This window comes from Hyalella azteca, unplaced genomic scaffold (assembly GCF_000764305.2).
Source record: "Hyalella azteca isolate HAZT.00-mixed unplaced genomic scaffold, Hazt_2.0.2 contig399, whole genome shotgun sequence".
In the NCBI taxonomy this organism is placed as follows: Eukaryota; Metazoa; Arthropoda; class Malacostraca; order Amphipoda; family Hyalellidae; genus Hyalella; species Hyalella azteca.
In genome coordinates, this window is record NW_025930751.1 from 228048 (window position 1) to 243438 (window position 15391).

The 15391-nt window shown below is 35.6% G+C and overlaps 1 protein-coding gene across 1 annotated transcript; it reads right to left on the reverse strand.

Annotated features, from left to right (window-relative positions):
• Positions 1 to 4797: 4797 nt before the first annotated feature.
• LOC108670874 (DNA-directed RNA polymerase II subunit RPB11) lies at positions 4798 to 7469 on the reverse strand. The gene is made up of 3 exons (XM_018158363.2): positions 7347 to 7469; positions 6493 to 6642; positions 4798 to 5671 (listed from the first exon to the last, which is right to left on the reverse strand). The coding sequence occupies exons 1-3, from the start codon at positions 7422 to 7424 to the stop codon at positions 5543 to 5545; spliced, it is 357 nt and encodes a 118-aa protein (XP_018013852.1). The 5' UTR covers positions 7425 to 7469; the 3' UTR covers positions 4798 to 5542.
• Positions 7470 to 15391: the final 7922 nt, after the last annotated feature.

The following is a 15391-nucleotide window of genomic DNA, read 5'->3' on the forward strand; positions in this document are numbered from 1 at the left end:
TCAGGAACTAGAAAGTTTTATTGTGCAATTTTTTTATACATTACCCAATTTTATAATGTAACCCCTCCCCAACCCCCCTAGTGTCAAACCACAGTTTTTAATAATCAGTTCACTTTTAATTTCCTCTTCTACACAAAATTGAAGCCAATTTCTTATGAATGATAATAATGGTATCCATGAAACTTTACTGCTTTACTTATAGGACTCAAAAATGGACTTGAGACTTGAGGTCCAAGGACCAGGATGAGTTTAAAATATGCGTTTAAACATTACTTTTTAGAGACAGCACTTCTAAAGAATCCAGTGTCTCCAATCTTACACAGGTATAATGAATTTTTAATTTTATTTTCAAATATTAAAAAATATAATTTAAAATTTTTTCATGCTTAATAAAAAATTTACATTTTCAAAATTATTTATTCTGTCAATTGATTCATGCATTGTCTCTGATTTTATGCAAGCATGCAAAATTTCAGATTGATTGAACAGGTAGAAGTGTGTTAAATATCAATTACTATAATTGAGAAGTGTTGTAATAAAAAGTCTCAGCTTTGACACCATGCTGATCTCCTGTTCCAGTCATCTATAGTATCTTCAATGCTTAGTTGTTTTTAAGCAAGAGATATGTAAATCTCGCAATTTTAAATCTCACTTATGGTGCCAAATCCAAAACACTGGAATTTATTCTGTTCAATTTTGCATTTTGGTAAATTTATAGTTTACACCATTCATATCTATCAATCTATCATCAGTGATCAGTCACACTCATTTCCCACCAGCCCACCCACCTGCTATGCAGGTTGCAGACTGCAGGTAGGTGGGCTGCAGTCAAGGTCTCAACAAAATTTTTAGTTAGAATAGATACCATCAAACAGGGTTATAAGGGCTGGTTTTCAGAGTTTTTTGTTAATAACTTCTTACCATGAAACATTTCATAAACAAATTTGAGCTCACTTTAGAGATTGTTGCGAGGGCTATTGTATGACGTCTCTGAAAAATTTCATATGCTATCCATAAGGTGCCAGATGCAAATTAAAGTGTCCTGAATTGCCCCTGAGAACAGGGTAATCCAGGACACTTGAAATAAAACTTAATTTTAAAATGTTTGAAGCATGCAAAGTGTACTCATCTATTACTAACAGTGCTTTGAAGTCCTCCTCTTCCTTTGTAGTTGATGTATATACATGTAGAATATATGATATTTTCTGTGATTTTTACTTGTGTTTCCATCATTGATATGATGTTAACAAACCCTTACATTACCATCAACCGGGGCTACTCGGGACAGACTTGATAATTTTTTTGTTAATAACTGTTAATAACTTCTTACGATGAAACATTTCATAAACAAATTTAGGCTCATTTTATAGCTCTTTGCGAGGGCTATTGAATGGCATTCTCAAAAAAATTCCATATGCTATTCGTAAGGTGCCAGACGCAAAATAAAGATTGTCACGAGTAGCCCCGTCAGTCGGGGCTACTCGGGACAATGGGAATAAAACTTCATTTCAGAACATTTGAAGCATGCAGAGCGTACTCATCTATTACTAACAGTACTCTGAAGTCCTCCTCTTTCATTGTAGATGATGTAGAGGTAGAATAAATGACATTTTCTGTGATTTTTACTTGTTTGTCCTTTATTGATATGATATTGCCATATACATTAATTACCGTATTATTGATGTGCAATTATCGTATTATTGATGCGATATTACCATATCCATGAACATGCCATTGAGCATTTACAACAACCTTGTCCACTGCAAGCTTCATATCAGCAGCCTTATAGCATTTTTTCTGTACCTGTAAGCTTACAGGACGGCTATGTGATGACCGATGATGCACTAATTTTTCGATAAGTGAAATTTTTTTCGCTGAGCAAGGAAAATGTGATCAATATTCTTTGTTTTTAATCATTTTTTTTTTTTTGTAATTGGAGCCTTTGCTAACTGAGGTTCTACCATAAATGCGTTTTTGGGGGCATAGTGGCAAAGCAGAAAGTTTTTTAGACTCGCTCAAGTTCAATTTGAGTGCTATAAGTAGACCAGTAAAGTACGGTATCATGGATACCAGCATTATCATACATAAGAAATTGGTTTAAATATTGAGTAAATGATCAAATTAAAAATGAACTGATTCTAGAAACTCTCTGGTTTGCCACTATGTTTGGCAGTTTGGGGGTGTCCCGAATAGCCCTAGGGGGGTGTCCTGAGTAGCCCTGCCGTGCGGAAATGGCTGCCATTTCTTTTTGGAATGAGATAGGCAAATTCTGTCAATTGCGTTTTCAAGCCGACACCTGCGTGCAACTTTTACGTAAGTAAAATTTTTTAATACGGCAAATATTTTTTTTGCTACATACCTCAGCAGTTGTAACTTTACAAAATATAGTTTTTCACCATTTTTTTCAGGAATTTTTCAAAGCAAGTAAATGTAGTATTTTTTGACTTCCTTTATACTACCTACATAAATAGGAAAAATGTTGACGTTTATGCCACTATTTATAGTTTTGCAATATTCCAATTAGTTTTGCTACTACAACAGTTTTACGCCGTGTCGGAGGCCTGTCCCGAGTAGCCCCAGTTGACGGTATTGTATTATTGATGTGATATTACCATATCCATGGACATGCCATTGACATTGAGCATTTACTATGACCTTGTCCACTGCAAGCTTCATATCAGCAGCCATATAGCATTTCTTCTGTATCTGTAAAGGTGTAAGTGTAAGCTTATGCCTTACAGGATATCTTGGAGCTAATTTGACACAATTTTAATTGGGTTACCTCGTTACCAGGCTACCAGCACTATGTATGACCATAGTGGCAACTGGCAAAGCAGAGAGTTTTTTAGACTCTCCCTCAAGTTCATTTTTTGAGTTCTATAAGTAGACCAGTAAAGTATCATGGATACCAGCATCATCATACTTAAGAAATTGGTTTGAATCTTGAATAAATGAAGAAATTAAAAATGAACTGATTCTGAAAAATCTCTGGTTTGCCACAATGCCACTATGTGTATGACATTACCAGCACTATGTCTATGGCAATGTCAAAGCCTAAGTTATAAGTTAATTTTTAAGTTATAAGTTCATTGGCAATGTCACAGACTCACAGTCATGTTATAACTTCAAGTTCATTTTTAATTTCCTCATGCTCTACTAGACACTAGTCTTAGTACAAGATAGTGAGTAGGCTACTGACTCACTGAGTAGATTATTCTGTAGATAGTCATATTTTAAATAATTTCTAATGTACGATAATGCCGGATTTTGTTGGTAGGCCTATCCAAGAAGATACTACCTAGTACCTACTAGTTAACTTATAAGGCTCTAAAATGAACTTAAACAAGTTAAAGTCTTGAGGCAACACAAAATGTTCTCCTACCCCTACGGCCTATGCCACTTCCCACTATCATTGATAGCTGAATGAGTGCCGCACTGCTGCCTCTTGGCATTGGGTCCAATCTCCATTCGCAATGCTGATTGCTGAGGGGCCTGAGGCTGCAAGCCGCTGAAGCTGGTGATACGGTAATCCTCTGGCTCTGCTGCAGAGTGCAGTGCCTCCGCAAACCACAATTCAAATCCACTGAGCCCAGGCCCCAGAATCAGAAAATCGCAAACTTTGAAGCATGATCGTTCATCACTTCATATTACAATTAGGGATCTTTAAATCATAAACAATAATTGTTATGAACAGCCGTATACCTTACATAATTCTTCGGTCTCGTGGGAAGTTTGGAACTACCTACCGTAAGTCGATTACTTTTGCCTCCTCATCCCGAACTACGGGTCCCGGGATCCCGCATCGGGCCGCTTCGGGCGCATCCGATTAATAATTATGAAAGATGAAAAATCAGAGTTTGAAGTTTTTTAATCACATGAAGAACTAAAAACTTGTTTCAAAACTCAAAACAATCGTGAATTTCTTCGTTTTTTAATGAAAGTTACAGTTACGAAAGTTGAAATCAAATATAGTATTAAAATCTAACTCTCCCCTTAATTTATCAATGCCAATGAATTTCACAATTAAAAATGAAATTTTCAGACTTTGCCTCGACGTGGTAATGCATGGGTCGCCTGCCGAAGACCACCACTGCCCTGGATGTAATGGACCATCATGATTCCTGCCTTCCGGAACGTAGCCTTCAACACTTCAAGCTGTCCGTATCTAGGCCGTGGGTACTGGGTCGAACCAGCCCTCGGTCGAACGGCCACTTGTCGAAGGACGATAAATTTTGGAACAGAACTATGCTATCTGAAACCTAACCTCAGATGCGGTGAACGTAAAATTACGTAATTTAACGATGCCAGGAAGTCATATTCGATCAGCGGCCTGGTGGTGCACGGCAGGTGGTGGTCAAGGCCAGAAGAGGACAAAGCCGAGTGGTGCACGGCTGATTGGTGTAGGTTCGGAGAGATCCAAGGCGTTCGATAGAGATGTCCAACATTCCACCACAAACATGGGAATAACATTAACAAGTGTTCTCACTGCAGCTATTTGGAGCTTCTAATTATACCTACCTATTGCAACTTTTAGATTCCTAAATGAAATATACACATCAGAAACTAAAATGCATAAATTTTACACGAAGACTTGATTCAGCAGAAGCACCCCCATAAATTTTGGCACAACTACTACTCGGTTGTAAATCGCTCAAATTTCTGAACGTGGCGGGGAATTCTCACATCCAACAAATTTTTACGGTAAAAATCGTCATGGACTCTACATTGGACCTCTACACATGTTTCGTGTCACAAAACTTATAACTTGGGATGTCATTTATGATCAAAGGAGAAAAATAAGACAAAACTAGTATATTTTACAGATCTTGAATGCCTTTCTTGTTTCCCAATGAGCTCTAATTTTATAACCATATAACGCAAATTTTTATGAGCAAGAGCGATGTTTCAACAGTATTTTTTTTTAGATAAATTACATAAACATAAAAATGTGTTGCCCAGAATTTAGTTATCGAAATGGTTTCAATGCGGTTTTATATTCTTTTGAATCAAGCAATAATAAATGCATTTGATTGAATTTTACTGCTTTATAATAGAATTAATTATTGATTCAATACATTAATTGTTAAATTTCTGTCTCAAAACGGCGCGTCTCGCCTATCGTAGAATTATTATTATCATCATCTTCATCTCAAATTTGACTCGCTTCTTCCCAACTAAATTGGCTTCATAAATAACAGATGACACCAACGTGTACAATTATTTCGTAATTTGTAATGGAGACCATGAAATTGATTAATGTTCTATTTTACATAATTTTTCGACTTTTACAGCACCAGCTTATGCCGATTGTTAAAATTGCTAGTAGTATGAGTTAGCTTTTAAAAAATCATATTTTAGAGGATGAATAATATTGCAGTTTACTATTATTTTGCAATAACTTTTTAAAAGAAATATTACTAACCAGATGAGTGAAAGAATGGTATTGTTCTTTTAATTCTGTCGAGATCAAATGGGCTGACACTCAAAATAGGCATACACCGTTCTAAGTTAGGAAACGCTACAAGTTTATGCGAGCTTAAATTTACTCAAGTCCCTCCTTCTTCTCTCTGATGGCTTCTCTGAAGCGCTCCTCCAGCAAGGAGAGCTCTGATATCAAATCTGTGATGGCGTGCATGAAGGCATCGTGGGGCGTGTAGTTAGTGTCTGCCGTCTGTGGAATATACCAATATAACAATACTAATCACAAAGACAATACTAATGTCACAAAGAATTACACTTTCAAAGCTCAAAGGAGAAAAATTTTTTGGAAGATTGACTTGAAAATCAAGGCACCCATATAATAATCACCCAAAGTTAGGGAGGTCCTAAAAGCTAAAGAGATTATTTTTGGCATCTCTATTGTGCACTGAAATACCTGATCTAACAAATGTCTGCTCTAAAACAATAACCATTTGAAAATTTTAGTAGATCTAGTGGTAAAAATTCACATAGATTCCTATTCTATCTAGACCCATCTGGTGAATGCTGCCTACAATACTATCAAGTAATTCAAGCACAAGCCAAACAGGTCATCTAAATATACTGATTCATCACAGTGATCTATTATAGGTACTGGTTGTACTTGAAAGATGGAGCTACAAAGTCTGGATATTAATTAATCTAAATTAATTAGAATTTTTAAAATCAATATAGAAACTCTGATTGTTAGTAAAATTTCAAATTTCATAGTAGGCTGATCCAGATACTTAGATTTCAAAGATCAATTAATTGCCTACAATTTGAATTGACTATAAGAATTTGACTCAAAGAAAATGCTGAAAAATTAACCATATTTTTATCGAAGCAATATATTTTAGGAATTTCAATTTTAAAATACAGAATTTTAATTTGACTTTTAAATCTCAATTTTCAAGTAGACCTGAGTTAAATTTGACCATTTTCAATTAAAATGATACTTAAAAGATCATTTTAACTCTCAAATAACAAACCATATTGGACTGAGAAAGAAAGCAGCAGCCAGCTGATACCAACCTGTATTCTGAGGACAACTTTGTGCTCAAGAGGGTGAGGATTTTTGTAGCCAGCAAATATGACACTGGGATCTTTTAGAAGTTGCATCCTGATCATATTACCAAGAGTGTGATCTTCTTTGTTGATGGTATAAATAGCAGCATTTGGGACCTATAATAAAAAAAAAACATTTAATTACCTCATCAAGATAGAACAATTTACAGAAACAAAGTAAAATGAAAAATTAGGTAACATAGTCCAGCATAAAATTCAGAAATTGTATAGATTAACAGGTATGAATGGCATTTATATATTGGATCTGAAGGCCTGGAACTAGTACTTCTCTTGACTCAGCTATTGCTTTGAACAAAGCAAATAATACCATTGAATTGATATCTACTACACGCATTATCATTCATGAAATTACACACAGAGTCACAGATAGTTACTGTATTGAAGATAACCATGATTGAATATTGTTTCTTCTTGAAATACCTATTTATTTCAACAAGAAATTTATGAAAAAAATTGAAATCCATCAGTTTTTGAAAATTAAAATCTGCCAATCATAAAAAATAATTATATAGATTTCATATTTGATAGAAAGTTCAATACAAGAAGCTTAATTAAATATTAAACACCAGACTGTAAAATTAGCCAGAGAATGATAATCCAAACCAGTTTTTATTAATTTGTTTAATTTTTGCATGAATGTGATTGCCAAAATTTACAATTGAAGAAATATACATTCACAAATTATAGAATGACCTATATGATACATGCTTCCACTCGTGCTTTTTGCAAAAAATTGCCACATACGGTATCTGCTCAAGGAGAAGGAATTATTAAGATTTACAAGGTAACTTTGCACATACCTTTGTGTCAATTTCCTTCAAGACCTTCTTTTCACCTTCAAACAATAAAAATGATTCAAATGTTGGAGGTGCATTCATTATTAAATTTGATTCTTATCAAAATCTTATCTTATCACAGAATCTGAAGAAAATTTAAAATTTGTCAGTTCAATTAGCAACAAATAATAACTTTGCAATTAGATTTTGCATTACAGTAATCACTTGCAAGCCCAAATTAATAATTAGTACACCACAAGTTCAAGCGCATGCAACCACAAGTTCAAGCGCATGCAACCACAAGTTCAAGCGCATGCAACCACAAGTTCAAGCGCATGCAACCACATCAATCATGAGATATGATATTAAGTAGGTACATTCAAAACCCCCTTACACTGAATATAATTTTTAAATAAAGAAGGTATGAGGCATAAGGGCAGTGTTTGAGCACCTTGCCATCTCAAGCAAAAAATTTCAGAAGTCATCTGTGCAATGATCTTTTTTATTTACAATATTAAAAAAAATGTTTCCCAGTATTGATGCTTGATGTGTGCATCAGGCTACCAGCCTTCTAGGCTTTATTTAGCTTTAAAAGAATAACCTGCATTACTCTTTTGTTGATACAAAATTTGCCTTATCACATTTAGATAATGGTGAGTAGCAAAGGAGAAACTTTTTAAGACCCTTTCTTTTTGAGCAGACCATTCAATTATCAGGGATACAATTATTATCCTATATTAGCTAACTAAAAATTTTTATCCATGTAGAACTAGAGAGTCAAATAAGCATTAAAGTTTCTATTTTTAATACACACAGCTATAGTTATTTTTTATTCTTTCAAAATAGATATGAATTTCCAATCTGTTTTTCTATTTGTTTGTTCCAATTGAGAATATCAGGCAGAAGTTTCCTAAAGTGTATCAGGCTGGTAAAAGTTATTGTTTCACAAGCAATTTTCCATAATTGTACATAAAAATAGGCTGTTTTCCTTATATATATTTTACTGAAAAATTGGGAAGAGGCCATAATAATGGGTAAAATTGGCCAGGTTGCCAGGAGTTTTATTCCAATTCATAGGTGGCTTCAACCCAATCTTTCAGTTAGGTGTGCATGTGTAAAGAGACATTATAATAATGAAGTCACAATGAACTTATGAAGTGGATACTTAGCACGGACCCAGGGTGCAGAAAGTGGGTGAATATTGCAAGATCTTTGGCGACGCATCAGCAGCAAAATTTACGCCTTCAGAAGATCTTGCCAATACATTTGGATTGAAATTGTTGCATTTAGAAATTACTGCAATTATTGCAAATCTAGAAGACTGCAAGAGCACACAGTAAGTTTTCTGGCACTGGTACGTCAGATGGATCAGGATGCAGTGAAGTTTGTCCAGAAATCAGTTGCAATGATGCAGTGTGTGGAGAGTAAGGGATATACTATCAAAGCTGTTGGCAGCATTTCCTTATTAAAAATTACCCGGCAATGCATCTTGAAAATGGCTGGCAACTCTATGGACTAAAAATCCATATATTGGCAACGGTGCGTGCACTGACATGGAATATCTACCATTCAGGCTATTACTAGAGATTTCCCACCATTTTTGAGATAGTAAAATTCCTGCTAGATGAATTACCCCCTACCTAATTATTGACAAATTTGCACTATCAGGCCACAAAATTACAGATCTATTGAAATTTTGTCCTCCTGGTGTAGCAACTTACAAGCTTTCAGTAACAAGTAGGAAAATTTTAATCCTGCCCTAGCAGTCTAACACATGTAACCAGAAACACCACCGCAATGTTGAAAGGGTTATGACTGTGAGTAGCATGCTGACTTTGCAGAAGGTTTTTGAAATGAGTTCAACACAAGGGCTAAAGAGATTCATTTTAGTCTGTTTCTAAATTCCCTTGTGGTGGAGGGGAGAGGATTAAAAACAAAAGAAACTTTCTGTGGTATACTGATAATCTCCAAGTGGAAGTGCTGTACGACATTCGTTGTACAAGAGCATAGAATTCATTCAGTCAAGGCCAGGGTACAGAGTTTGCAAGCAGTGTCACCAAGATATGGATTTTAAGCCCAAAATATCACCAGCTATTTTCAAGACGCGTCACCAGGTAATTTTTAATAATAAAGTGCTGCAAGCAATTTTGACAGCACATCCCTTACTCTCCAGTCTCCACGCACTGCAACACTTACTTATCGCAACTAATTTCCCGACAAGCTTCACTGCATCCTGATCTGCCATCAAATGGAGTAAAAAGGGATGGGTGGGGTAATAAGGGACAGTCCTCCAACATTTTGTAGAAATATTGTAGCAGCTAAACTAATTAAAATATTGCAAAACTAAAAATAGTGGTGTAAAGTTCAACATTTTTACTATCTATGCAGCATAAAGCAAGCTGAAAAATCATACATTTATTACCTCTAAAAAATCACCAAAAAAAGTGTAAAAAGTGAGATTTTGGAAAAGTACCTCTGCTAAGGTCTGTAGCAGAAAAAATATTTGTCAAATTGAAAAATTTTACTTACATAAAAGTTGCACACTAGTGTTGGCTTAAAAATGTGATTGACAGAATTTGCATATCTCATTCCAAGAAAAAATGGTGGCCATTTCCACAAAACAGGGTAATAAGGGACAACCCCCTGGGGTAATAAGGGACACCCCTAAAATTGCACTTACAGTAGAACATTAGTTAACAAAGGCTCCAGTTAATGAAAAAATCAATTAACAACAAATAATTTTTATTACATTTTCCTTGCTCAGTGAAATTTCTCGGTGAAAAAAATTTCACTTAATAAAATATTACTGCATCAGTCGTTACAAAATTGTACATAGAATGCCATAGATAGAATTGTGCACTGGGCAACAAAGAATGAAAAGTAATTAGTTAACCTAAACTATGATTTATTTCTCCAAAAAATTTGATGGTTGTCATTAAAATGTTTCTTCCTGTTTCAGCCTTTCAGCAACGTTTTTTACAATCTTTTTTTGTTATAGTGAAATCACTTGACTTGATTATAATTGTGCAAAATTACAAACCATCCTGTAAGCTTACAACCACAGAAGAAATGCTATATGGCTGCTGATATGAAGCTTGCAGTGGACAAGGTCATTTTCAATGCTCAATGGCATGTCCATGGATACAGTAATATCACATTAATAATACAGTAATGTATGGATAATGAAATATTCATCAATGAAGAAAAACCAAGTAAAAATCACAGAAAATTTCATTTATTCTACATTTACATCATCTACAAAGGAAGAGGAGGACTTCAGAGTACTGTTTTAGATGAGTATACTCTGCATGCTTCAAATGTTTAAAATTGAGTTTTATTTCAAGTGTCCCTTCTTACCCTATTTCCAGATTAATTCAAGAGTCTTTTATATTGCGTCTAGCACCTTACAAATAGCATATGGAATATTTTGGAGATGCCATACAAATAGCCCTTGCAATTTGCAAAGACCTTTAAATGAGCCCAAACTTGTTTATGAAATGTTTCGTGGTAAGAAGTTATTAACAAAAAACGCTCAAAACTGTCCCTTTTTACCCAGATTGACAGCATCTAATGTACCAGAAACATTACTGTGTGCACTTGCTCACAGCTGGAAAATTCCTATTTCTTCTGAAATATTGTGGCTCTAATATCATATAATTTTAGTAGGTATGAAATCTCAAAGCTCTAATGTCATGCATTTTTCTTTGATAGAAAAAATTGCGGTTTGCACTCCGCAAACATGTTTCATAAAATTTTCAACTTCCGCAATTTGCAACACTTCAACAATCCCACCAAAATATCCTGCACAACGTATGAACATAATAACAACAAGTCAAAGATGGAAGATATTAAACATTTCCTTAAAGATGGCATAGTTGAGGTCACGTCAGAGCGGTCAGACTGCATTATCAGGTGATCAGTCACCACTTAAGGGGATCGACCTGGCATTTTGAAAACTTCTACAGTTATTATCCGATTGTCATGAAACTTCACATACATACGTAAAATGTGAAAATAAAAACATTTTGCTCCTATGAATTTTTCGAAAAAATTGATAGAAAACGTGAAATTCATAGAAAACGGCTAAAAAGGGGTACTTCAGAGTACTTCAGATATCATTTGAAAGAACAGAATTCCAGCTTTAAGATGAGTAGAAAAACCGGAAAAGCCAAAATTGATCGATTTTAGCCAGGTCGATCCCCTTAAGTGAACTTGTGAAGACAACTGAAACAAAGAGTTGACTGTTTTTAGGGTAAAATTAGAGATTAGGGGGTAACACATGCACAGGACTTAGAGGTATGAAATTCACAGCTCGAAGAAATTAAATCACAACTCAAAGAAATTGAATCAAGGCTGTTAAATCCATAAAACCATGTCTCTAAAAATTTAGTTGCGGCTCGCCAAGTAGATATATTCCATACCTGTGCAGGCTGTCCTTGTGGTCTTTCAGATTTGCAATAATTTCAGAATTCAAAGTAATTTCTAAAATGCAATAATTTCAATCCAAAAGTGTCTGCAAGATCTTCTGATCTCTGAAGAGTGAAGGCATACCTAAATTTTGCTGGTGATATGTTTGCAAAGATTTTTATATATTCCCCTAGTCCCTTGGCCCTACTTTTTGTACCCTGGAGACTGGAGTCAAGGTGCAGATGTTATTCTTCAAGATATGTTATTCTTTAGACTGGGTTCAGAGTTCAGCAACAGTTCAACAGCTCCAGGAGACTGAATTACAACTTCAGAGGTAGGGTAAACGCGGTATATTCCGACACATTAAGGACGCATCGAGAAATGAAAAACTATAAAAAAATAACCATATGCGTTACTCAAGTTCTGTTTGCTTTATGTGACTTGCAAAACACCGTACAACGTGCCAGCAACAATGAAACGTCACAAAATGTTGCCATATTTATTTAAAAGCCTTTAGAATGCAAACCTACCAAAATACAAGTATACTTAAAGGATTCCTAATATATTCACAGACGTATTTAAAAGTCTCAAACCATAATATTCTTCCTATACAAACAGTTATTCACTATTTGGTAGAGCAAGGTCAACTGTCAAATTTGACACATTTTTCGATGATCTCACTGGGTAGCGTGCATTGTTCCTCTTTGGATCTCAATATTTTCCTGCTAGATGGCCCGGACCTAGTGTTTTGGCATTAGTTTGACGTGCAAATGTATGACGTCAACATTTCAACCATCAACGAACGCATGGAACTAAAACAAAGCTTAATATTAAGGAAAAACTAGAGAGGTGACGGAATTACCCACAATGTTGGAATATACCGCGTTTACCAGCATTGACAAGTGCCAAGTGGTGATATGGCTTATGACTATGAGTTTTGGCACGTGACAATGATGAGTTATTGATGACATAAATTCAAAACATAGAAAAGTCAGACAGCAAGTGACACTGGTACTGTTACGGTAGGCCTACAAGCCAGGCAGCCACTCTGCCCACTCACTCACTCCACAGTCTCCACTCAGTGGCAATGTTATCAGTACAGCCTACACTCACTACAGGAGGAGTGACCACTCACCGAGTACTGACTAGGTACTAACTATTGACTGAGTAGGTACTGTAGGCTTAGCCTACAGAAACATAGTGGCAAACCAGTGATTTTTTAGAATCAGTTTATTTTTAATTTACCCAAGATTTACCTAAGGCATTAAAGCCAAGGGTAAACACGGTATATTCCGACATCGTAGGTAATTCCGTCACTTCTCTAGTTTTTCCTTTATATTAAGCTTTGTTTTAGTTCCATGCGTTCATTGATGGTTGAAATGGTGACGTCACACATTTGCGTGTCGAAATACTGCAAAAACACTAGGTCTTGGCCATCTAGCGGGAAAATATTGAGATCCAAAGAGAGACAATGCATGCCACGTGGTGAGATCATCGAAAAATGTGTCAAATTTGACAGTTGACATGGCTCTACCAAATAGTGAATAACTGTTTTTATAGGAAGAATATTATGGTTTGAGACTTTAAAATATGTCTGTGAATATATTAGGAATCCTTTAAGTATACTTGTATTCGCTGATTTCAAGTCGTAAATAAATTAATAGATGATTAAGTTGAGATGTTGGATTTCAACACATGAAAACTAATTCTGACACAACTTGAATTGGACACACACAGATCGTTCAAAGCTTTGTACAAAAATCGAAATTTGCTCAATTAAAAGCCTAATAGCTGTTAATTAAAACGTAATTAAGTAGTATTCAATATTCGTTAGTGTTCTAATTCAAAGCCGTGTTGTATCCCAATACAGCTCACACAGCAAACGGAATTTGTTCTAATTCAAAGCCGTGTTGTATCCCAATACAGCTCACACAGCAAACGGAATTCGAACACGTGGATGTCGTCAATACGTATCAGTTAAATTTGAAGCGCTGATGCAATACAACTCACCACGTGTCGGATGTTGCCACACAAAGTGACGGAATATAGGAATTTGGTAGGTTTCCATTCTAAACTAAAGGCTTTTTAATAAATATGGAACATTTTGTGACGTTTCATCGTTGCTGACGCGTAGTGAAGTGTTTTGAGAGTCATGTGAAGGCAACAGAACTTACGTAACGCATACGTTTTTTTTTATAGTTTTTCATTTCTCGATGCGTCCTTAAAGTGTCGGAATATACCGCGTTTATCCAATATCTTTATTATCTTATGTATGATGATGCTGGTATCCATGATACTTTTCTGGTCTACTTATAGGACTTGAAATTGAACTTGAAGGAGAGTCTAAAAAACTTTCTCAGTCTCTGCTTTGCCACTACCTAGTCTGTACCATACGTGAGTGATACAGACTAGGTTGTAGTACTGACTACTGAGTGAATATAACAAAGTGTTGCTTAAATATTAACAGTAATACTTATAGTACCTACTAGTTTCGTAGATATTCTAAATCTAGTAGGCTATTCTTCCTCTGGATTTCAGTCAGGCGTCAGCAGGTCAGCTAGCCTACTCAATAGGTCAAAAGTCTTTACTCTTTCTTGCAGAAACATGTGAAATTTTAGTCTAAATTACACAGAGTGCGGCAGCAAATTTCCTTCTAATACGGCAACATCCTGTATTATATGAAGGCAAAAAATGAAATACCATCATGCTTTATGATAACACCGGCAGGCGGCAGCAGCAGGAATTACGGAGAGCAAGGCAGCAACAAGAGACGGAGAAAGACCGTTTTCTGAATTAAATCGCATTATCGCCAACTACGGAGCAGTCCTGCTGTAGGTGTAGCGGATATCGCAATAGTCTGAATAGAGACGTTACGATATTCAGTCCGACACTATAATGCATGGTATACTTGTTCAACCATGCTATAATGCGTGTGAGCATTCGAGATATTTAGGAGCCAAGACACTAAAGCACGAAGCCAAGAACATATAAAATAGAAACAAAATAACTTCGTGTATTTATGAACATTGCATAGTTATAGTAGATGGATTTGGGGCGTGGTGACTCTGAGAAAAAGAATTTCAGGGTCAGGCCTTTGCAACGGCCATCAGCCACGCATCACATTTTCATTTGTTAGTAAGAAGAAAGGGAGACCAAGCAAGGTGGAAGCAACATTAAAGAGAAGAGGCTAGAACTAGAAGAGTTGTGAAAGTTTGTGTTAAGGGTGAGATGTAATCAAGGGGGAAGAGAAGTTCAAGGGGAAATTCATTGGTTTATTATTGCTATTTGTCAATTATTGCACTGTGTATTTGATAAATTATATTAGCTATGGGGCCTCTTAGGCCCTGAGAGACTATTTGCGATATTATTATGGTTTGGTTATTTCAATTTTATTATTGTTTTATACTAACTTTTTTTCCATTTTAGATTTACTTTCTTCACGGGTATTTCATAAATTTGCTGAAACCTTCCATCGTCAACCACGGCTATAGTGAGCAAATTCAAATAATATTACACTCACGTTCTTAGAATATTGGCATAGAAACCGATTCGTGGGCGATCTATTGAGCCGCTTAACCGTAAATCCTGCTACATCTCGGTTCAAAATTGTACACCAAGTCTCTGGATTTATTGGACTAGCCAAGTCGTGGCCGTCAAAATCT

Excerpts from the sequence above, each read along its gene's own strand:
- LOC108670874 (XM_018158363.2), bottom strand. The coding sequence starts at position 7,424 with ATGAATGCACCTCCAACATTTGAATCATTTTTATTGTTTGAAGGTGAA. Across the intron at positions 6,643-7,346 it reads TGAAGGAAATTGACACAAAG|GTCCCAAATGCTGCTATTTA; the intron begins GTATGTGCAAAG and ends TTTTTATTATAG. Across the intron at positions 5,672-6,492 it reads AAGTTGTCCTCAGAATACAG|ACGGCAGACACTAACTACAC; the intron begins GTTGGTATCAGC and ends TATATTCCACAG.